Source organism: Brassica rapa, chromosome A06 (assembly GCF_000309985.2).
Source record: "Brassica rapa cultivar Chiifu-401-42 chromosome A06, CAAS_Brap_v3.01, whole genome shotgun sequence".
NCBI classification, from domain to species: domain Eukaryota; kingdom Viridiplantae; phylum Streptophyta; class Magnoliopsida; order Brassicales; family Brassicaceae; genus Brassica; species Brassica rapa.
This window is the reverse complement of record NC_024800.2, coordinates 23,823,878-23,848,997: the sequence shown is the minus strand read 5'-3', so window position 1 is coordinate 23,848,997 and position 25,120 is coordinate 23,823,878. Positions and strand designations below refer to the sequence as shown.

Below are 25,120 nucleotides of genomic sequence, written 5' to 3'. Positions count from 1 at the left end.
CATGAGCGATGGCCGTTCACTGTCTCTAAAAGAGAGACAAAGGGTGCAGAGGGAGATCCGACAAACATTTCCGAAGAGTTCTGAAAAGGGCCTTGTGGGGGTGGAAGAAAGTGTTGAAGACTTGGTTGGTCATTTGGTGAAGAAAGATAACATTCAAGTGGTTTCCATATCAGGGATGGGTGGTATTGGTAAAACCACTCTGGCGAGACAAGTTTTTCATCATGACATTGTTCGACATCGTTTTAATCGATTCGCATGGGTATGTGTTTCAAAAGAGTTTCAGCGGAAGGATATCTGGCAAAAGATCTTGCAAGATCTTAGACCACATGATGAGAACATCAAACAGATGGATGAGAATAAACTCCAGGCAGAGCTCTTTCTATTGCTGGGAAAATCTAGACATTTAATTGTCATCGATGATGTATGGAAAAATGAAGACTGGGATCTAATAAAAGACGTTTTCCCCCAAGAAAGAGGCGAGCTCTTTACTTTTTCATACATTACTTAAGTGCTTCCGTTAGCAGTTTCATAAATGCCTTTTAATCCCTAACTGACATAAAAGAAAATTTAATTTGCAGGTTGGAAAGTGATTCTTACTTCTCGCGATGAAGGTGTTGGTTTACATGCAGACCCAACATGTTTTGCCTTTACACCAAAAATCCTTAATCCCGAGGAAAGTTGGAACTTGGAAGCTATGTGAGGGGATAGCATTATCTAGAAGAGACAAAACTGGTACGTTTGTTAATTAAGACACTGAATGTGATATCTCTTACCTCCTATAATCAAAAATCTTGTGGAGTAATTCACTAATTTATCTTCTAGGGTAGACATATTGTTCATGGCCATTGTCTTATAATATATGCTATTGTTTCGCAGAATTTGGTGTTGATAAAGAGCTAGAAGATATGGGTAAGAAAATGGTTACATATTGTGGAGGACTACTGTTAGCTGTTAAAGTGCTGGGAGGCTTGTTAGCTAAAAAAATGGTTGACGAGTGGGAACGAGTATATAAAAAATATTCAAACTCAGATCATTCAGTTAGATGACAACAAAAAAGATTCAGTTTGCCGAGTTTTGTCCCTGAGCTATGAAGATTTTGTTACGAGTAGATGTGAAAACAATGATCTAAAGATGAAATACTGATTGTATTGAGAGAAATAGTGATTTTACAAGAGAAACCGATTACAAATCCTTCTCTCGAAGATCTCTCTACATCTCTCTCTGATTATTCACTCAAACTCTAGATAACCTTTCTCTCTAGCAAACTACAGCTTAAATAGAAAGAGTAAGCAGCAAGTTGGAGAGCAGCCAGCTCAGCATCCTTCCCATGTGAAATGTTATGTGCTCACGTGCATTGCTCACGTGAATGCCACCTCATCCCCTCCTACGTATCAGATTTGTCAATGGAGTTAAAGCATTGCTTCCTTTGCCTAGCTTATTTACCTGAAGATTACAAGATACAAGTGAATAAATTGTGTTATTTCTGGGCAGCAGAAGGAATAATAACGTCAAGTTGCGATGGACCAACCATTCGAGAGAGTGGAGAAGAATACTTGGAAGAGTTAATAAGGAGAAATATGGTTATTGCTGAAAAAGATAGTTTGAGTTGGAGATGGGATTCTTGTCAAATGCATGACATGATGAGAGAAGTATGCTTACATGAAGCCAAAAAAGGAGAACTTTCTTTAATTCTTCAAAGCCTCTACTTCCAGTTCTAATGTCATTGCTCAAAGTCGTAGATGTCGCAGACTCGTAGTACATGGTCTCAAATATCTAACATTTTTATTATTCGGTTTTCAGGTGAATCAGTACGCACTGTTGATGATATTCTGATGGAATATAAGGCGTTTTTGTTGCGTGCCAGCGACGAATAAGGAGAATAAAACGTCTCAGGTATATATATATATATTTGGTATATTGTACATATTGTTCATTTTTGTTGGCTATTTATCCTCCTTGAAGTTTAGTGTGAAAGTCTCATCTAAACTTTTTATTATTCGGTTTTCAGGTGAACTTACTCAGAATCAAGTACCCACTCTTGATTGTATGAAGTCGTTGTTTTTGTTGTTGTTGTGATCTATTGCTCACTCTCTGTAATGCTAAGTTTGAAATACTTTTTGTATGTGTAACCATATTTTCTTCAATGTTTCCCTTGTGAGTGCTTTGTTGATTTGTATATTCTGACTTGGAGATACGCAGGTTCTTAACAATGCGTATTGGTTTACCAGGTGTTGTGCTTATCAACCCAAACGCAACAGCGATCTTCTCGCTATGGTAATGAAGCGCGTTTTCTTTATCCTCTTCCTCCAAGTTCAGCAAAACCTGCGTAGTGATGGGTCTATACCCAGCCAGTCTCAGTTTCTCTGAGATTTCCGCAAGCTTCGAGTTAATGTCTTTGGCTCTCGGGTGAGAATCATCTTCCACAAGAAACTCATGAAGCACACCATCAACATCGATCCAGCTACACCCGGGGTCTTTTCTTATATCCATCTCCTTCATCCTCAGCCTCATCTCCGAAACCTCCGACCAGTTTCCTTGAGAAGCGTACATGTTTGAGAGAGCCACATAAGCTCCACTGTCCTGAGGAACCATATCCATCAGAATATTAGCCACACGTTTCCCCATCTCCACGTTCCCGTGCATTCTGCAAGCACCCAAAAGAGCTTTCCATATCACGTCATCTGGTTTCACGGGCATGTTGTGTATAAACTGCTCAGCCTCTTCGAGAAGACCCGAGCGTCCCAATAGATCAACCATACACCCGTAGTGTTCAATCCTAGGATCTAAACCATCCACATTCACCATCTGACTAAAATACTTTCTCCCTTCTTCTACCAACCCAGCATGGCTACAAGCCGTCAAGAGATTGATGTACGCAACATCGCTAGGCTTAACTCCAGCCTCCCTCATTCTACAAAAACAGTCAATAGCATCACCCGCTAGGCCGTGTATAGCAAACCCGTTAATCATAGCACTCCAAGTAATCACATTCTTCCTCGGTAACCTCTCAAACACCTCAACCGCTCTCTCCACAACTCCGCATTTGGAGTACATATCAATCAAAGCAGAGCCAAGCACATCATCAACCTCCACTCTATTACTCTCCGCATAAGAATGCAACCACTCTCCCAACTCCAACGACCCTATCCGAGAAACCGCAGGCAAAACACTAACCAAAGTGACATAACTAAGACGCAAATCAACTCTCCTCATCTCACAGAAAATCTCCACAGCCTCCTTGAAGCACCCGTTCTTGCAATAGCCAGAGATCATAGTGTTCCAAGAAACAACGCTTCTCACACGCATTTGATCGAACAACGTCCGCGCAGCTTTACAATCACCAAGCCTCATGTAACCGTCAATCATCACATTCCATATAACAACCTCACCGTCTCTCTTTCTACCACCATCAACCATCATATTCACAGCCATATCTCTCCCTATAATGTTTTTATAAAACAACACGCACGCGTCTCTCATCAAACCGCACATCACATACATCCTCACGAGATTGCTCATCACGAACTCGTCGCCGCTAAGCCCTAGCTTCAACGCCAGCGCGTGGATCTGCTTGCCTTCTTCGATCCTCCCGGTTTTCGCGCAGGCCTTGAGGAGTGACGGGAAGGTAAACCGGTTCGGTTCGACCGAGTCTTTCATCATCTCGTGGAAGAGTGCGATCGCGATGATTGCGTTTTGCTCTTCGCTCTCGCTGAAGCCTCGGATAATAGTGTTCCAGGAGAAGGTGTTGCGGTGAGGCATCTGGGTGAAGATCTTGTGCGCGTAATCGAGGTCGCGGTGGAGGAGATCGGAGGTGGTGGCGCAGAAGCGGAGGAGCTCCGCGGCGGCGAGAGTGTCTCGCATTTGGCCGGATTTGACGAATGTGGCGTGGATTTGGGAGAGGTCGCGCATGGTTCGGCATCTGTTGATTTGAGGGAAGAGGGATGACGGGTGCGTTGAATGAGGTGACGGCGAGTTACCGCCGGAGGGGTAAAGCGTCTGCGTTGGGTTCATGGTGGTGACTCGCGAGTTCTTCGTCTAAGGAAGGAAGAAAGGATCGTGTGGCTTGTAACAGGATAGTGTTAACTGTCCAATTCTGTTTTTTCATTCTTTTTTATAAACTCAAATCATTCAAAATATACTCTTCTCAAATTAATAAGTTTTGGACCTATTTATACATAAATAAAATTTGATTAACAATTTTCAAAAGCTTTAAATCAGTAGTAATTCTATAAACTGAACTATTATTCCTTCAAGTTTACATTTGAGAATCCTACAATGTAAACTTGGTTCCGAATATTCACTACAACGTAAACTTGGTGCTAAACATCCCTATAGACAGATTGAGCTCATCACGATAATAATCTGTGTTAAAACCTAATATTCAGATTTCACATAGTTAAAGCTATCTTGGTTAATAAAGAAAACTAAATTTGCGGAACCATAGGCTTTTACACCAAGGTTCGATTTCAATTTCTTGTAGATTATTGGATGTAAGCCTATTGTAAATTTCAGAATGCTGAAAGCAGAGCTAATGAACGTGGGTTGCGGAGTTCATCTTCATCGAGTATGACGTATATGCAGAACTGTCTATCGATCCTAAAAAGTTTTTATCATAAATATAGTTCATAAAGATCAAAATGACCAAAATGTTTCATTAAAAATGTAAATATATTTAGATACAATTTTATTTTTTGAAATATATAGTTAGCTAATATAAAATTATAGTTTAGATTTGAAAGGTGAAGGTTTGAAGAGATGGGATTTAGGATTTTTTTTAAAAAAATAAAAAAATAAAAATTTAAAATAGTTTTAAAAAGAATTTTTGGATTTCAATTTTTTTTTTAATATTCCAAAATAAAGATAAAAAAATTCAAATTTAAAAACATATTATTTGAAAATAACAATATTTTTTATTTATAAAATTATATGTATATTTAAATATCTATAAAATAAAGGTAAAAGTTTTTTTTTTTACCTTTTTAATGAAATTTATTTTGGTCATTTTTTTTTTGTGTTCTTTTAATAAAAAAAAATATATTTTAAGGTGTTTTAAGTTTGGTTTTAAATGGTGATCGATTTGACCGCTATGGCGCTTGGAGACATCTAGCTATGTCCTCATCGCCTCAAGACCCCAAGGCCAGGCGAGGTACAGAAAGTGCTCGCCATTGAGTGCTAAACTAGTATCACGTAAGAGTATCTCCAAAAGAAATTTTATAACTTCAAATACAAAGTTTTTTGTTCTCCAAAAAAGAACTTCAAAACCAAAAAAGAACTTCAAAACTTCAAATTTGAAATTTTAAGGATTAAAACTTCATATTTGAAGTTTCACTCCTAAAAACTCCAAATTTAAAGTTTCATCTTTTTATTTGCATTTTTGTCTTTATAATTAATTACATATCATATTTATGATTTTTAAGTATTTTCTCATTTATCGTCTTAATCATTAAAACTTTTGTATATCATAGATATTTAAAATTTGTTTTTATAAATTCAGATTTTACACAGAAAATAAAATAAGATTTATAATATTGTAAAACTAGAACTATACAACAAGATTATTCCAAAAAAAACTTAATAATTTTTTTAAAAAGATACATGAAGAAATAATTATTACACAAATTTAAATATTACAACAACACTAATCGTTTAATAAATTTGCTCCGGGACTTCCAAAATTTAAATATAGAGTTTTGCAAATTATAAAATAAAGAATCTTTTTGGAGATGCTTTAAGGCGCGCAAAGCGCGGCTTCGATGATTTATCTGCATGGTTTGTGCAAATTTTGGTTACTCAACCGGCCTTGGTTTAATAGAGTAGCTGTGCCGTCTGATATAATCTATCAACAAACCGAAGCATACAAAAATTATGTGATCTTCGACTAGTCTAGTTCTTGTTATAGCCAACAAAAATGGAATTGGTTTTATGATTCTGTTTACTGTTTTTATATATGGCTTAACATGACTTAAAAGTTGAAAATGGATAATTACGGTTTTGCATGTGAGTTACACATGGCTGATCGACTTGCCTCGCCATGGCGCTTGGTGAGAGTAAAGCTAGGCCTAGCCCTGGACTAAAGCCCATAAAACAAAGGCTTGGAGCACCAAGATTTATTAAAAATTATGGGCATAATGTTCAGTGAAGTTTCTTTGGTATGTTGGCTATGTACTTTTTCTTGCTCCTCTAGGCATGGGTTCAAATATGCTTCCAGCCAAATATAACTAGGGGTGGGCACGAATAGCCTTCCAGATATTCGCTGTTCCGGATATCCGAAATTTTTTTAGATTTTTACGAGATATCTGATTTGATCCGTAAAAATAAAATAAAAATTTTAAAAATAAAGAAAAAATTGATACAGCTTATATATATATATATATATATATATATACTTCTTTAAGTATATGTATATATATATATATATACATAACGAATCAAATCAAAATTATGGATATTTTGCCCACCCCTAATAATAACTGAATGATTTGATCGTAATGATTGATTACCTTTTCTAAATTTTTAAATTTCCTTATATCCCCTATATATTATTTGAGAAGCATTGCAACATTTTTTTGTAGCCACGTGTCATCACTAGAATGATTCTTAGAATCCTTAGAGAAATAAGTTGGTCCATCTAAATATATAATAATCTTTTTATTAAACCACAATAAATATATTATTAATGTTTTCATTATTTCCTTAAATAAGATTACGAAATTGCCGAATGTGGCTAAAGTATATATGACAATTAATGATTTTGAATAATAAAGATTTGATAAAAATAAGTGTGTATTATAATTATATTTGTTTAATTTTAAGCTATTAAAATAAATTAAACAATCATAGTAACCATATAATAAAAATTAAAAAAAATATTTATATATTTTATTTTGAATTTTTAAAAACGAGTATAAATTACTAAAACTGTTAAAAGTTTCACATTCAAATTTTGTAATCTATGATTTAAAATTTTTGTTATGACATGATACAAATAATTAAAAAAATAATGGGGAATTGCCACTAATACCACTTTCCTAATACCACTTTTCAACTTTACACTTTTCAAATTTACCATTAAAATTTTAATGGCTAAAGTACCATTATACCCCTCATTTCATTAATTTAACCTAGATCTATTCTTCTCCAAATGTCTGTCACGAGATGAAAATGAGATCAAATTGAGACGAGCTCCAACGAGATCTCCGGCAAACTCGGCGATCTCCGGCGAATTCGGCGATCTTCGGCGAACTTGGCGATCTCCGGCGAACTCGACGATCTCCGACGAACTCGACCGGATTGGGAGAGCGTGGCGGCGAGTGGACATCCCGCCGTTCCTCTGCCGGCATTATGTAGTCGTAGTAATCCTCCGATGCTAAATCGGTCACGTTCGTCACGAATCGCATGCCGAGAAGTTCTCCGGCAAAGCTGACAGACTCGGCAAGCTCAGACGAACGAGACGATCTCTCTCCCAACGCCTAAGAAACACTAACAAAGGTAAGATGATAGTATATGGTGATTTTTGCCTCTTTCTGTAATTTTAGCTTGATTTATCAAAATCGATATGTTTCTAAGAAAGAAGACGAAGTTTTTCAAGTGAAGTTTTCAGATCTCAAATTTATAAGATCTTATAAATTGGATCCTTTCAAATCTTACTGTTGATCTGTTAGCAATCAAAAGACACAAAGCTTAACGTAAGAGTACAATTATTGATTTGGTTGATTTATTGTCATAGTTTTCAGATTTATATAATTATTTAATTCATGAGAAGGTACTAACCTAAGAGTATAATTATTCTATGATTACTTCTTTTCTTGGTTGATTTGGTGATGTTGTAGAGAATTACAAATGTGTGTTGTCAGCTTTTGGATTTAAAGGATGTTGTGGAGAATATGTGTGGTGATATGCATATCTAAGTATCTCACTTCCTTAAGGTAATACAATGCTACTATTTGTAGTTTGACTAGCAATGTTTTAGTATGTGCAGTATATGAGGTGGAACGTTGGTGTTTTGGTAGTGTAACGTTCTATTTATACTTTATGAGTTTATTTTTTATGTCTTGTTTTGTGTATAATATCTACAGAAGCAGTGAAGATGAATGATGAGTTTGTTGAGTTACGAAAGTATACTATTTTTGAATCTTATTTTTGGAAGTGAATGCTGATGCGTAGAAATAATATGTGACTGGCTTTTGTTCAGATTTTGAAAATTTACGAGGTTGGTGAGCTATTTGAAGAGGCAAGAGAGACTCTGAAGAAGAATGTGGTTTGTACTATCAAAGAATTACGTATTTATAACGCTTTATAAAAGTTGCAGAGTTGGCTTCTTAGTACATTCTTCTCTCTCATCTTATTTAGACATCTCTTATACTAAAACAATTGTATCTCTCTTTTAGTAGTTGCATAATTGAAGATATTAGTTGGACATGTAAGTGAGTTTGGTTTCAATTGTTTCTTTTATAGAAGAGTGAGATATGGAGAAGCCTTGATGTTCTCAGACTATGTTAAAGCAATATATCCCTTGTTGAAGGACGTGGCTCTTTCACCAGATATGTTTTTTTGTGTTGATTGTCTTTTGGAGGGATTTTAAAAAAATTACCTTATAAACCATTGTAAATAAATTTATAAACGCTTATAAATCACTTTGAGTTTCTTACACTCATTCTGCCTAGCATTCCTCACAAGACTTCTCAAGTTCAAACATTTATGTGTTTTGTATAGACATATACAATCAACTCTTGTTTAAAAACTTCTTAATAAGAATTTATAAATCGTCGAGTTGTACTTTTAACAATAGACTTATAAATAGCTTATATGTTCTTGTAAATAGTTTAATACACCCTTTTAAATAGTTTTATAAACCTGTATAAATAGTTATATACTTTTGTAAAGAGATGATGATACGTGGCAGATTGTGAGGCACATGAGGACAGCAAGCAAGACTCCACTGCTTCATAAATTTTACATACTTTTATAAATTATTTTATAATCCTTTATTATGGTGTATAAACTTTATAAATTATTTTTATAAATCCTTATAAAATATTTACATACTCTTGTAAACCCTTATATATTATTATACAAACCATTATAAATTGTTTTAAGGCTTTCATAAAGTTTTTATAAACCCTTATTAATAGTATACATACCTCTTATAAATTATTTATAAACTTTCATAACTTTCTTATAAACATTTATAAATGATTTATAGATCTTATAACTTTTTTTATATGTCTTTATTAATGGTTTATATACTCTTACAAATAATTTTACATACCCTTATAAGGCTTTGTAAAGAGATGATGATACGTGACAGATTCTAAGGCACATGTGGACAGCAAGCACGGCTCCACCGCTTCAGAAATTTTACATATCCTTATAAATTGTTTTATTATAATCCTTTATAATGGTGTATAAACTTTATAAATTATTTTTATAAACCCGTATACATTATTATACAAACCATTATAAATTATTTTATAAGGCTTTCTAAACGGTTATAGACTCTTTTAGTTGATTTATAAACCTATACAACTCTTATAATACCCCTTATAAATTGAATATAATCTTTCATAAAGTTTTTATAAACTCTTACTAATAGTATACATACCCCTTATAAATTATTTATAAACTTTCATAACTTTCTTATAAACATTTATAAATGGTTTATAGATTTTATAACTTGTTTTATATGCATTTATTAATGGTTTATAAACTCTTACAAATAATTTTACATATCCTTATAAGGATTTGTAAGGAGATGATGATACGTGGCAGATTCTGAGGTACATGTGGACAGCAATCAAGACTCCACCGCTTCAGAAATTTTAAATTCCCTTATAAATCATTTTATAATATTTTATAATGGTGTATAAACTTAATAAATTATTTTTATAAACCCGTATACATTATTTACATACCCTTATAAACCCTTATAAATTATTATACAAACCATTATAAATTGTTTTATAAGGCTTTCTAAATGGTTTTAGACTCTTTTAGTTGATTTATAAACCTATACAACTCTTATAATACCTCTTATAAATTGAATATAATCTTTCATACAGTTTTTATAAACTCTTATTAATAGTATACATGCCCCTTATAAATTGTTTATAAACTTTCATACTTTCTTATAAACATTTATAAATGGTTTATAGATTTTATAACTTGTTTTATATGCATTTATTAATAGTTTATAAACTCTTACAAATAATTTTACATATCCTTATAAGGATTTGTAAGGAGATGATGATACGTGGCAGATTCTGAGGTACATGTGGACAGCAATCAAGACTCCACCGCTTCAAAAATTTTAAATTCCCTTATAAATCATTTTATAATATTTTATAATGGTGTATAAACTTAATAAATTATTTTTATAAACCCGTATACATTATTTACATACCCTTATAAACCCTTATAAATTATTATACAAACCATTATAAATTGTTTTATAAGGCTTTCTAAATGGTTTTAGACTCTTTTAGTTGATTTATAAACCTATACAACTCTTATAATACCTCTTATAAATTGAATATAATCTTTCATACAGTTTTTATAAACTCTTATTAATAGTATACATGCCCCTTATATATTGTTTATAAACTTTCATAACTTTCTTATAAACATTTATAAATGGTTTATAGATTTTATAACTTGTTTTATATGCATTTATTAATAGTTTATAAACTCCTACAAATAATTTTACATATCCTTATAAGGCTTTGTAAAGAGATGATGATACATGGCAGATTCTGAGGTACATGTGGACAGCAATCAAGACTCCACCGCTTCAGAAATTTTAAATTCCCATATAAATCATTTTATAATATTTATAATGGTGTATAAACTTAATAAATTATTTTTATAAACCCATATACATTATTTACGTACCCTTATAAACCCTTATAAATTATTATACAAACCATTATAAATTGTTTTATAAGGCTTTCTAAATTGTTATAGACTCTTTTAGTTGATTTATAAACCTATGGAACTCATATAATACCCTTATAAATTGAATGTATGCTTTCATAACGTTTTTTATAAGCTTTTATAAATTATTTACATTCATCAATAATCATAGATCTAACCCCATTGGTTGATATGAGAAAGTGAACCATAGATCTACCCCCATTCATCAATAATCTTATTTGCATAAGGTTTTCCTGAAAATTGAATGTTATTCTTTCTAGCTAGTTCTACAACACTTCCGCAAGGTGTGAATTCTCAATTTCACTAAATTCCTCCTTACCTAAAATACAAAAAATCATTTTCAACATAATTCATATTTGAACGTTGGATGATCAGTTTTGGCTTGTCTGGTAGCTCTGTTGAAGTATCACAATACCTCGTAGTTAACTTCAAAATTGTGCAGAATTTATAAACCTTATAAATTATTTAACAAACTTTATAAACTGTCTTATAAGCCTTTCTAAATTGTCTTTTAGTTGATTGAGTTACTTAACACATCTTTTTCTGCAGCTGAGGTGGAGCCTTCACTTGCGTTATATCATACTTTTTATCGCTGCTAAAAGAAACAGACTCTGCAATCTCAGACACAAGAAGAAACTAAAAATGTCAATGGTTGCTCAATAAGACTTTAGAAAAAAAAACAAGAGACAATGATGAATTTGATGATTAACATTGTAGATCAAAGAAAATGTGTGATGGCAGAGTTGTGGATCTCATATAAGCTTGAACATATGCTTCTTTTATGAGTGTCGGGAACTGAACATGTCAATTACATTACTAAATAACTTCGATTTATAAAGAGTTATAAATTTTCAAAAACTCAATGTTCACTATTAGAAATCTTTCTCTTAGATCAGACTATTAATAGATAACTCTTTCTCTTAGATCAAAACAACAAAATCCGAAAAAATACTTACAGGTTGTGATTCTTGCTGAGGATTCAACATTTGAAGTTTTGAGTCTCGATCTCGATTGCTTCGTGGATCTGGACGAAGACGACGAATCTGGACGAAGACGTCGGTTCAGGACAGAGACGGCGGATCTGGAGGACAGAGACGGCGAATCTGAACGGAGACGGCGGATCTGAACGGAAAACAGCGGATCTGAACAGAGACGATAGACGACGAACGGAGATTCACGAGAGAGAGAGAAATGAGTTGAAGATAAGTTAAGGGCAATATTGTCTTTTACACATTAATGAATGTGGTATTTTTGAAAATGCCTTTCGATTGATGGTAAAGTTGAAAAGTGGTATCATAAAAAGTGTATAAGTAAAATTCCCCCAAAAATAATATAAGTTGAAAGTCTTATTTAATAAGTATCAAAAATAAAAGATATATAAATATATGTATCATTAAATTAAACTATATGTCATATAAAAATACATAAATATCTTAATTTTGAAATTTTCTTTGAACATTTTTTGATAAAAATTTTGAAAAAAATATTGATAACTTATTTTTTTAAAATATTATAAATTGCTTAAAAATTTAATTCCACACTGAAAATTTTGTTATCACTAATTTAGATTTTTTGCTATAATAGATGCAAATGATAAAAAAATATGAGCAAAAAGCATGATCTAATAAATATTAATGTTAAAATATACCATATATATGTTACTATCATATAAATTTAATTATAATCATATCAAATAGAAAAAATATTTTTTGATTTATAAAACTTATTTATATATTCGCACCAATTTAATTATATAAGTAGTAGATAATGAATTTTTAATTATTCAATATATATTTATTATTTCATAATATATTATAAATATATAATATATAAAATAATTTATATATATAATGTTCATCCCGCGCAAGGTGTGGGTCTTAACCTAGTATTATATTCAATGATAAAATACATAAATTACAATAACTACCTATTTTATTTACTCTTACAATTGACGTTCCATCTTCTCCTTTTTCAACCTTCTTGTTTATTCTTCTATGCAGATCATTATACTCCACATTCTCTGAATCTATGTGAGTTTTTCCTATTCTTTTATTTCTTTTTAAAAAAAAAAATTTGTAAGAAAATCTGAAATTTTCTTAAATTATGATTGTTATTTACTTGTTTTATGTTCTAGCATATGTAATGTATTGGTGTATTTTATCTAAATTATGTTTTTAATGTTTTTGAATTGTTGTCTGTAGAGAATGCTTCCATGAAATAGAATAAGAAATCAACCAAGTCGATTTCAAAATAGGAAAAAAAAGCCAGACAAGATGAAGTGACGAAATTCGAGCTAATGATATGCTTAAGTATGTTAGACGAATTGTCTACGTTCGATTATGTCTCAAGACCGTTTGAATGGATTGTCGATGATATAATAGAGCATGAATTAGCAGAAAAACTTGATTATTCGAAGTTGATAAATGATTTTGCGGAAAGGCAAAGAGAGTTATGTTTCATGAATAATGTATTGTAAATTTTTTTTTTACTTTAATAATATTTTACATTATCTAATATTTTTTGAAAAAAAAAAGAAAAGAAAAAGGCACAGAGTGTATGCTACCCTTCTTTCACAGGTAAAAGGCGTTTATTTACTGTTTGGGTGTATAATCCACTAATTTTTACTGCTTGTCTGCTTGTGTATGGTTCTATCTTATTTTAAAATTGCATAGTTGATATGTGAGTGGTAATAGAAGGTGGATGCCCCACCCCTTGTGTAACGCCCACTAGTTTTCCCACCTACCATTCTTAGCCTAAAGCAAATGCATTATTACAGATAGAAGCGACTGCAAAAGTTGACTTGCTCTTTCGTTGCAACTCATATCTCTTCTTCCAAAGAACGTCGCTGAAAGGTGAATCAGATAGAACCGAGTTGCAGATCTGTTTCATAAAAGGTATGTCATGTTTTTCTATATCATATTTTTTCTGCTTAACTTGCTTTGATCCGTCTTTTGCACTCTGTTGTGGTCGAATCAGATAAAAAAAAAAAACATATTTGGATTATTAGAAATCTTGTTTCACGAAGTTGACGCATTTACTCATCTTATTACTAGTTTGCTTATGTTGAAAATCAAACCCTTCTAATCACCATCGATAACTTCAAGAATCCATGACTTAGCTTCTATCAAAGAACACAAATGAGTTGAACTTTTTAATCTGATCAACCGCGGCGTGGTTGTACACGGAGCTCACTCACTGTTGGTTACAATCCGATCAACCTTACAAGAAGAATATAAGAGAATAGAAACCCAAGAGACCCCAAGATACATAGGGCCTGTTTGTTTCTCCATCTGGATGAATCATTTGGATGAAGATGAAAGTTTTATTTGTTTAGACACTAAAAGTACAACTCATTCAGATGGATCATCCGGATGACTTTTGGAAATTTAGGCTTAATTTTAAAGTCCATTCAGCGGAACTAATTTGGATCATTTGAATAGAGATGGTTCATTCAAAATGGTATAATATCTATTATGCCCCTAATGTAATTCACAAATTACAAACCTAAAAATAATATCATTTTTGTCACATACGAAAACTGACAAAACTACAAAAACACTTTTTCTCGCGAAAACCTAAAAACTATTTTTCACGCCAAAACCCCCAAAAACGCAATTTTTCGCCAAAATTGCAAAAATGTGTTTTTCCGTTAAAATTGCAAAAACGTATTTTTCCGCAAAAACCGAAAAACGTGTTTTCATGCCAAAATCACAAAAAAAAACATGTTTTCACGTTAACACCCCAAGCACACATTTTTTCGCCAAAACACAAAAACACATTTTCCCGCCAAAATTGCAAAAACGTATTTTCCCGCCAAAACCGAAATATCTCATTTTCTCGCCAATACCAAAAAATCTTGTTTTTCTGAAAAAACCACAAAAACGCGTTTTCCCGCCAAAATCGCAAAAACGCGTTTTCCCGCCAAAACGTGTTTTTCCGCCAAAACCGCAAAAATGTGTTTTCCCGTCAAAACCGCAAAAACGCGTTTTCCCGTAAAAACCGCAAAACATGTTTTCCCGCCAAAACCGCAAAAACGTGTATTTCCGCCAAAACAACAAAAACACATTTTCCCACCAAAAACGCATTTTCCCGCCAAAACCGCAAAATGCATTTTCCCGCCAAAACAACAAAAATGCATTTTCCCGCCAAAAATGTGTTTTCCTGCCAAAACCGCAAAACACGTTTTCCCGCCAATAACAAAAAATCTCGTTTTCTCGCCAAAACCGAAAAATTTCATTTTAATGGGTTTCCCTCCAAAACCGCAAAAATGTGTTTTTCCGCCAAAAACGCGTTTTTCCGCCAAAAACGTCTTTTTCCGCCAAAACTGCAAAAACGTGTTTTCTCGCCAAAACCGAAAATTTGTATTTTCCCGCCAAAACCGAAAAATCTTGTTTTCCCGCCAGAACCGAAAAATCTTGTTTTCCCGCCAGAACCGAAAAATCTTGTTTTGTCGCTGAAACCAAAAAAATTTTTTTTTTCTCGCCCAAACCGCAAAAAGAAAATTCGTTAATTTTGAAATAATTCTAATGTAAATATTAAACTAAATAATTAATGTAATATAGTTAAAATTAATATCAAACATATGATTAAACCAACACAAGGGTATTTTGGTAATTTGTTTACTAAACTCATTTGAATGGAAATGAAAATAAAGAAACAAACATAAAATCCATTTAGATGATTCATCTAGATGAGTCATGTGGATGGACAAACAAACAATCACAAAAATGAGAATGGATCATCTGAATAGATCATACAAATGAATCATTTGGATGGAGATGACAAATGGTAAAAAAAACAGCCCCATAAGCTAATGTTGTCCCTCACATCCCTCTCTTTCACCGTGAACTGCCCTTAGAACTGTGAAGTTCCAGCTCCAAACTTGGCAAATATCCATCTCCAGTGACCTGCATAAGAAACCTTATGCACAACAACCACTTAAACAAATTTAGTCATCTTAAACCTAATTAATAATCAATGAACCAGACATAATGCTAAGGGTACTTCAGCTGTGTAAACCACACTGCTTCTAGAAGACTCTTAGCGTTCTAATGCCCATTTGAGTATCATAACCAGCTTTCAAAGATTCCGATCACTTCAAGAATCCATGACTTCAAGAATCCATGACTTAGCTTCTATCAAAGAACACAAACGAGTTGACCTTTTTAATCTGATCGACCGTGGTGTGGCTTTACACGGAGCTCAATCACCGTTGGTTACAATCCGATCAACCTTACAAGAAGAACACAAGAGCTTCAAAGAATCCGATCACTTCAAGAATCCATGACTTCAAGAATCAATGACTTAGCTTCTATCAAAGAACACAAACGAGTTGACCTTTTTAATCTGATCGACCGCAGCGTGGCTGTACATGGAGCTCAATCACCGTTGGTTACAATCTGATCAACCTTACAAGAAGAACACAAGAGCTTCAAAGAATCCGATCACTTCAAGAATCCATGACTTTCAAGAATCCATGTCTTAGCTTCTATCAAAGAACACAAACGAGTTGACCTTTTTAATCTGATCGACCGTGGCGTGGCTGTACACGGAGCTCAATCACCGTTGGTTACAATCCGATCAACCTTACAAGAAGAACACAAGAGTTTGAAAGAATCCGATCACTTCAAGAATCCATGACTTCAAGAATCCATGACTTCAAGAATCCATGTCTTAGCTTCTATCAAAGAACACAAACGAGTTGACCTTTTTAATCTGATCGACCGCGGTGGCTGTACACGGAGCTCAATCACCGTTGGTTACAATCCGATCAACCTTACAAGAAGAACACAAGAGCTTCAAAGAATCCGATCACTTCAAGAATCCATGACTTCAAGAATCCATGGCTTAGCTTCTATCAAAGAACACAAACGAGTTGACCTTTTCAATCTGATCGACCGCAGCGTGGCTGTACACGGAGATCAATCACCGTTGGTTACAATCCAATCAACCTTACAAGAAGAATTAAGAGAATAAAAACCCACGAGAACCCAAAATACTTAAGCGAATGCCGTCTCTCACATCTCTCTTTTTCACTGTGAACTAACTGTGAAGTTCCAGCTCCAAACTTGGTAAATATCCATCTCCAGTGACCTGCATAAGAAACCTTATGTACAGCAACCAGTTAAACAAACTTAATCATCTTAAACCTGATTAATAATCAATGAACCAGACATAATGCTAAGGATACTTCAGCTGTGTAAACCACACTGCTTCTAGAAGACTCTTGGCATTCTAATGCCCCTTTGAGTATCATAACCAGCTTTCACACAAACTGGTGTTAAGCTAATACTCTTCATTGATCCCCTATCGATCTTTGATATACCTGAGAAACCATTCAAGAATATCTCATTAACAAGACTAATGAATTTAGAAATTGTTAAACCAAGAGACAACTCTAAAAGCTAGCACTTAGGAGTTCAACAATCACACAGATTTCATCATGGTTTCTATCAAACACCATAAAACTGTTTCAGCAATTATATATAGCCTTTATATCTATGCAAACCTGATTCCTCTTGTCGACTCATTTGATTCACCTCGTGCACTGAGTTTAAAATCAAATTACTCATGAATCATATGCAAAAACCAGAAACATACATGTTCCCATCATGAACCAATCTTCGATTCAAACCTGCAAAACAATCTCAACAAAACCTTTAGGTTAGTAAGCAATGCATTTTTGTAATTACATCCATCTGTCTAGCCAACTAAGCCTTAAAACCAACTTGTACCGCTGTTGGATGTCAACAGATCACGCCTCATAACTCCACCTAGTTGTGAATACCTTCGATATAAGTTCCTTGTCCAATTCCCTGAGCAAACAGACCAGTACCAGTAGCTTGTAGTTCACCACTTGTACGTTTTAACCATATATCTCATCAACAGAACATGTGATGCTCCTGAGATATTCTCTACAGATTCTTGCACATCAAACTCGAGCTCATGATGTGTGTCTTCAACTGTAACAGACCTGCAACACATTCAACAGTGTGCATAATCAACCAAAATCTTTGCTTCTTTGCCTCCTGCTTTTTCGCAGACTTGAACCAACTCTTTCGTCTAGCATCCTTTACATTGAGCTTCCACCACTTGATCAACCTGTAAGTGTATTTCTTCGGAGAAGATTACTGCTGAATTCCTCCTGCTGCAAATAGACAACTTTATGCAGCCTTCTGTGTTTCACTGATCTTACTTCCATTAAATTTAGAGACTTCCTCATATTCTGATTTTTGCAAAACTCCTACTGATTCTTCATCAATCTTCACTCCAGGCCAGAAGAAAAAAACTTTTGACTTTTCTTCTAATACAGCCAACATGAACCTCTGTGCACCGCTGTTTATACCAACAGTACATGCTGCATGACACCCAATATCACGAAGACAGACAGCCAAGGCTCAGTCCACTGCAAGATAACCCTGACAAAACTTCACATACTCAAACATATGCAGCCTCTTAAACTCCATCAGATCCTCCTTTGATGTTCAACGTTCTGAGAAGGCAAGACTCCTTCTGAAAATATAGTTCCACCTCGGAAACAAACCCATTCTGAATGTATTTCCCTCTTTGTAATACCAATTGCTCCACCTGGAACAATAACCATTTAAGAGACACACTCACGCGACTTTAACCTCAGCTTCACTTCTCTTTACGTGGATCTTCTTTCAGTCTTAAAACTTTGACTGTATATACATGGTTCATTCCTTGAAATTTTGTCAGAGACTGGACACAAACTTTTATACCACAGTCCTTCAAACTAGTTCTTTGTACAAGAAGATCACAATAACTCTAATCTGAACGAAGCTTCCACTTTTGGCATTGATCCACCAAAGTGATCAGACACTGAAATGTCTAAGTCATATCAACTTATGACAAGCTGTTAAACTCTTATAGCCTTAGACTCAACTCAATACACAACAATATATTTTTTCTGGCTTGACCATATCAGAACTCATGCCTCCTGCTATCAACCATGTCTTCACCATTCTCAACTGCATTAGTCTCACCTCTATTGTAGACAGAAATTCCACAACTTACAAAAGGCAGACACATAAATACTGAAACGAGACCTCCTATGAAGACATTAAACCTTGAGTATCCACGTCTGAGCTTCCCTATACCCAGCTTATCCATCTTCTTTAGATTTAGGTCCTTTAAATCTTTAGAACCAGAAACCATTTGATTTCTATGACACTGATTTTTTCTATCAGATTTCACCTGTCATCCTTCCTGTCAAGTTAAAACACATGTTCTTTGTGTCACAATAGCTCTTACTTGGGATTGACTCAATTTCTCCAACACGCCACAAAATCCTGCTTCACTCAGCTTCCACATGCATTATTACAGATAGAAGCGACTGCAAAAGTTGACTTGCTCTTTCATTGCAACTCATATCGCTTCTTCCAAAGAACGTCGCTGAAAGGTAAATCAGATAGAACCTAGTTGCAGATCTGTTTCATAAAAGGTATATCATGTTTTTCTACATCATATTTTTCGACTTAACTTGCTTTGATCTGTCTTTTGCCCTCTGTTATGGTCGAATCAGATTTAAAAATAAAATAAAATTATTTGGATTATCAGAAAATCTTGTTTCGCGAATTTAAGGCATTTAATCAAATCTTATTCTTAGTTTGTTTGATTTAAAATAAGTTCCTCTGATTGATATTTGTATTATTTTGTTGGCTTATGTGTTGACGTTGGAACAGGAAATCAGTGATGGCTGAGGTAGTTGTGTCAGCGATGGTTGAGGGAGTTGTGTCCTTTGGAATGGAGAAACTCTGGGACCTCCTGAGTCGAGAATCTGAGCGATTGCAGGGAGTGCACGAGCATGTTGATGATCTAAAACGCCGAATGAGAAAGTTACAGTCATTGTTGAAAGATGCAGATGCCAAGAAACATAAAAATGAAGCTGTGAGAAACTTCTTGGAAGATGTCAAAGACATTGTTTACGATGCTGAAGATATAATTGAATCCTTTCTTTTGAAAGAATCTAGTGGTAACGAAAAATGGATCAAGAGGCGTGTGAAAGGGCTTTCTTGTTTCTTAGTGGAGCGCCGAGATATTTCTATAGAAATTGAAGGCATAACTAAGAGAATGTCTGAGGTTGTTGCGGAAATGCAGAGCTTTGGAATAAAAGAAATCATGTATGATGGTCGTTCACTGTCTCTAAAAGAGAGACAAAGGGTGCAGAGGGAGATCCGACAAACATTTCCTAAGAGTTCTGAAAAGGGCCTTGTTGGGGTGGAAGAGAGTGTTGAAGAATTGGTTGGTCATTTGGTGAAGAATGATAACATTCAAGTGGTTTCCATATCAGGGATGGGTGGTATTGGCAAAACCACTCTGGCAAGACAAGTTTTTCATCATGACATTGTTCGACGTCATTTTGATGGATTCGCATGGGTATGTGTTTCAAAAGAGTTTCGGCGGAAGGATATTTGGCAAAAGATCTTGCAAGATCTTAGACCACATGGTAAGGACATCAAACAGATGGATGAGAATGAAGTCCAGGCTATCAAACAAATGGATGAGAACGAACTCCAGGAGAAGCTCTTTCCATTGCTGGGAGCACGTAGACATTTAATTGTCTTAGATGATGTATGGCAAAATGAAGACTGGGATAGAATAAAAGACGTTTTCCCCCAAGAAAGAGGCAAGCTCTTTAATTGTACATACACTACTTAAAAGTTTCATAAATGCCTTTTAATCCCTGACTTAAAAGGAAATTACAATTTGCAGGTTGGAAAATGATTCTTACTTCTCGCAATGGAGGTGTTGGTTTACATGCAGACCCAACATGTTTTGCCTTTACACCAACAATCCTTACTCCCGAGGAAAGTTGGGAGTTGTGTGAGCAGATAGCATTATCTAGAAGAGACAAAACTGGTACGTTTATATAATAGAATATTATTAATCCGTTACGACACATAATGTGATATCTCTTACCTCCTATTATCAAAAATCTTGTGGAGTAGTTCAGGGATGTACATATATGGTTCATGGCTATTATCTTATAATATATGCTTTTTGTTTTGCAGAATTTAGTGTTGATAAAGAACTGGAAGCTATGGGTAAAAAAATGGTTAAATATTGTGGAGGACTACCGTTAGCTGTTAAAGTGCTGGGAGGCTTGTTAGCTAACAAGAAATATACGGTTGAAGCGTGGAAAAGAGTATATGACAATATTCAAACTCAGATCATTCGCTCAGATGACAACAAACAAGATTCGGTTTACCGAGTATTGTCTCTGAGCTATGAAGATTTGCCAATGCATTTAAAGCATTGCTTTCTTTTCCTAGCTTATTTCCCTGAAGATTTCAAGATAACAGTCAATAGACTGTCTTATTTATGGGCAGCCGAAGGAATAATAACATCAAGTTGCGATGGACCAACCATTCGAGAGAGTGGAGAAGAATACATGGAAGAGTTAGGAAGGAGAAATATGGTTATCGTAGAAAAAAGCATTGGGAGTTGGGGTCAGGAATATTGTCAAATGCATGACATGATGAGAGAAGTATGTTTATCTAAGGCCAAAGAAGAGAATTTTGTTCAAGTCATCAAAGCCCCTACTTCCACTTCAACTGTCAATGCTCATACTCGTGAATCTCGCAGACTCGTACTTCATGGTGGTAATGCACTTAATATGTGGGGAGGTAAAAGCAATAAAAAAGCTAGATCGGTTTTGGGTTTTGGACTCGACAGCAACTTGTGGAAGCAGTCGGCTCAAGGATTCCGAAATTTACAGTTACTTAGGGTGCTAGATCTGAATTTACAATCAGATAGTGTAGCTGCCATTGAAGTAGGGAGAATACCTTCCAGCATTGGCAATCTCATTCATTTGAGATATTTGAGCTTAAACGTGACTTCGGGATCTCATCTACCATCTTCTCTACGGAATCTAAAGCTTCTACTCTATTTGGAATTATCCTCCAGTGGGGCTGTTTACGTGCCAAATATCTTTAAAGAGATGGTCGAGTTGAGGTTCCTGTTCCTACCCTTTTATATGAAAAATAAAACAAAGCTGGAATTGGGTAATCTAGTGAACCTGGAGCTTTTGGGGTGTTTCCGATCGAAAAGTGGTAGCATCATAGACCTCTGCGGCATGACTAGGCTCAGGACTCTCGAAGTAGTTCTCGAAGGCAAGTATACTTGTGAAATTCTAGCGTCATCTCTCCGTGAATTAAGAAACCTGGAGAAGCTTAGCTTGATCTCCTTGAGCGAATCCGATGTGGCTCCTGATGTGGATTTCATTTGGAATTTCATTCATCTAAGGGATTTGGTGATGTCGATGCATATGCCAAGGCTTCCTGAGCACTCTCGATTCCCTCCAAACCTTGCAAGCATATCTCTAGGTCAATGCAGAATGGAGGAGGACCCACTCCCGATTCTGGAAAAGTTGCTTCATTTAAAGTCTGTTATATTATGCTTTGATGCTTTCGCAGGGAGGAAAATGGTGTGTTCAAAAGGTGGATTCCCTCAATTACATAAGCTAGATTTAGTGGTTCTAAAAGAGTTGGAAGAGTGGGAAATCGAAGAAGGGTCGATGCCATGTCTTCGTACTTTGCATATAAAGTATTGTGACAAGTTGAAGGAGATACCGGAAGGGCTGAAGTATATAATCTCTTTAAAGGAACTGAAAATTTCAGGTATGAACAATGAGTGGAAGGGGAAATTGGAATCAGGTGGGGAAAGTTACTACAAAGTCCAACACATTCCTAGTGTTCAATTAAACTATCCTAGCTACAAATAAGGAGAATAAAACGTCTCAGGTATATATTTTTGGTATAATGTTCCATATTGTTCGTTTTGTTGGTTATGTATCCTCTGAAGTTTAGTGTGAAAGTCTCAACCATCTAACCTCTTTATTATTTGGTTTTCAGGGGAACCTACTCAGAATCAGTACCCACTGTTCATTGTGTGATGGGATATATAAGTCGTTTTTGTTTACTACTTGTCTGCGTGCGATATTCCGTTTATCTATTCCATGCTCACTCGCTGTAATGCTAAGTTTGAAATACATTCTGTATGTCGAACCATATTTTCTTCAATGTCTCCCTTTTTTGTATGACAATGCTTTGATAGTGATCATTGAACATGATTTTATCATTTGGTTTAACGAAGATCAAGAGATGGAGGAGTCAACAGCTTTGACACCAAACATCTAGTTAACCTAAAATATACAATTACCTTGATAGTATAAACATCGGTCACAAAAAAAAATTGTTTATCTTTTGGCTAATTGATAGGCATTAGTGTAGTAATAATACACGGAGTTTACACTCTTGAAACGAGGAAGAATCTTAAACGCTTGGCTCAGGTCTCGAATACAAACCATCTTACAATCCTGACTGTATTGACACAAACTATTATGCAAAACCACATTCTTGATCTCAGCAGTAACAACATCTCTTGGTCAATGCACGAATCTTCAGCTTCTTGATCTCAGCAGTAACAACATCTCTTGGAACCATACCTGAAAAACTCTTTGACATTGAAAATCTAGACATTGCCTTAAACTTGAGCTGGAACTCATTAGATGGCTTCATCCCGGCGAGGATCTCAGCTCTTAACCGATTATCCGTGCTGGATATATCGTACAACATGCTTTCAGGCCACCTCTTTTCCCAGTCCGGTCTTAAAAACTTGGTTTCTTTGAATATCTCTCACGATAGATTCTCACGTTTTCTTCCACACAGTAAAGTGTTCAGACAAATGATAGAAGAAGAGATGGAAGGAAATAATGGACTATGTTCCAAAGGCTTCAGGTCTTGTTTATTCAGTAATGGTACACGGCTAAGCACACTGACACAGCCTGGTGAAGATTTTGTGCTTTCTCAAGTACTCAAGATAGCCATTGGGCTAAATTAGTTTGACAATTATTCTAGCGGTATTAGGCGTGTTAGCGGTTTTAAGGGCAAGGAAAATGATTCAGGACGATAATGATTCAGAGAAGGAGAAATATTGTAGAAATATTTGACAATTATTCTCACGGTTCTAGGGCTCGCGGCAACGGAAATATCCGGTAACTTACCCGTCACGTTAGGTCAACTAAGCAAGCTTGAAACTATATCTGTCTATATTCAGCAATGCTCTCGGGTGAGATCCCTAAAGAGCTTGGAAACTGCTCTGCGCTTATCAATCTCTTTCTATACGACAATGACTTGTCTGGCACGCTTCCACGAGAGCTAGGTCAACTTCAAAACCTAGAGAAGATGCTTCTATGGCAGAATAACCTTCACGGACCTATCCCTGAGGAGATCGGATTCATCAAAAGCTTAACCTCCATTGATCTCTCTACGAACTATCTCTCAAGAACCCATCCCTGAAACGTTTGGTAACTTGTCGAATCTCCAACAGCTTATGCTTAGCAGCAACAACATCACAGGGTCGATACCTTCTGTTCTAAGCAACTGCACAAGGCTTCTTCAGTTGCAGATCGACGCCAATGAGATTTCGGTTTTGATTCCTCTTGCGATTGGTTTGCTTAAGGAGCTTAACATCTTCTTAGGGTGGCAGAACATGCTAGAAGGGAACATTCCGACCGAGTTTAGCTGGTTGTAAGAATCTCCAAGCTCTTGACTTGTCTCAGAACTTTCTCACCGGAGTCTTACCTGCTGGTTTGTTCCAGCTTCGTAACCTGACTAAGATCTTGCTTATGTCTAATGCCATCTCCGGTGTTATCCCACCGGAGATCAGAAACTGCACTTCTCTTGTCAAATTAAGACTTGTCAATAACAGCAGCATAGGAGAGATTCCTAAAAAAATAGGGTTTATTCAGAACCTTAGCTTCCTTGATTTGTCTGAGAACAATCTCTCCGGTTCAGTTCCTTGGGAGATAAGCAACTGCAGACAACTCCAAATGCTAACCTTGAGCAACAATACTCTTAGGCCCTGTTCGTTTCCTCACCCAGCTGATCCATCTGGGTGAAGATGCAAATTGATGTTCGTTTTGTGCATTATAACGCTACATCCAGATGGATCACCAAGCTGAATTTTTAAAAACTCATCTCAAATTCTCATCCAAATGAAGCTGAGTCTTGATGGTGCATCTGGATGCAGATGCATCTAATTTAGTCCAAAATGATAAAAATGACCTTTTAAAATCAAAATATTATTTTCAAACCGTAAATTCTATTTTTTCATATACATTTTTCCGCTATAACCAAAAAATGCATTTTCTCGCAAAAACTAAAAA

The 25,120-nt window shown here is 35.1% G+C and overlaps 2 protein-coding genes and 2 long non-coding RNA genes across 16 annotated transcripts in view; 1 reads left to right on the top strand and 3 right to left on the bottom strand.

Annotated features, from left to right (window-relative positions):
• Positions 1-25,120, top strand: part of LOC103875039 (probable disease resistance RPP8-like protein 2) — a 70,453-nt gene that overhangs the window by 11,235 nt on the left and 34,098 nt on the right. For 2 of the 13 annotated variants that reach the window (XM_033273715.1, XM_033273717.1), the window contains exons 3-6: positions 20,437-20,578; positions 20,665-20,811; positions 20,964-22,694; positions 22,806-23,031. In XM_033273715.1, coding sequence (XP_033129606.1) covers positions 20,437-20,578; positions 20,665-20,811; positions 20,964-22,675 — 2,001 coding nt within the window. In that variant the 3' untranslated portion in view covers positions 22,676-22,694; positions 22,806-23,031. Of the gene's footprint in view, positions 1-13,628; positions 13,824-19,196; positions 19,394-19,634; positions 20,579-20,664; positions 20,812-20,963; positions 22,695-22,805; positions 23,039-25,120 lie in introns of those variants that run through there. The other 11 variants (XM_033273708.1, XM_033273710.1, XM_033273709.1 and 8 more) reach the window with 11 other exon arrangements.
• LOC117126208 lies at positions 361-20,835 on the bottom strand. Its single transcript, XR_004448714.1, has 3 exons — positions 20,604-20,835; positions 12,945-12,947; positions 361-511 (listed from the first exon to the last, which is right to left on the bottom strand). It is a non-coding gene; the product is annotated as an uncharacterized LOC117126208 (long non-coding RNA).
• LOC103875038 (pentatricopeptide repeat-containing protein At5g48910-like) lies at positions 1,925-4,601 on the bottom strand. Its single transcript, XM_009153483.3, has one exon. It carries the CDS (start codon positions 4,009-4,011, stop codon positions 2,005-2,007), a length of 2,007 nt encoding a protein of 668 aa, XP_009151731.2. The 5' UTR covers positions 4,012-4,601; the 3' UTR covers positions 1,925-2,004.
• On the bottom strand, positions 11,364-12,425 carry LOC117126211. The gene is made up of 2 exons (XR_004448717.1): positions 11,886-12,425; positions 11,364-11,547 (listed from the first exon to the last, which is right to left on the bottom strand). It is a non-coding gene; the product is annotated as an uncharacterized LOC117126211 (long non-coding RNA).

What these genes read in the sequence shown, in the direction of transcription:
- LOC103875038 (XM_009153483.3), bottom strand. Translation starts at nt 4,011, where the DNA reads ATGAACCCAACGCAGACGCTTTACCCCTCCGGCGGTAACTCGCCGTCA.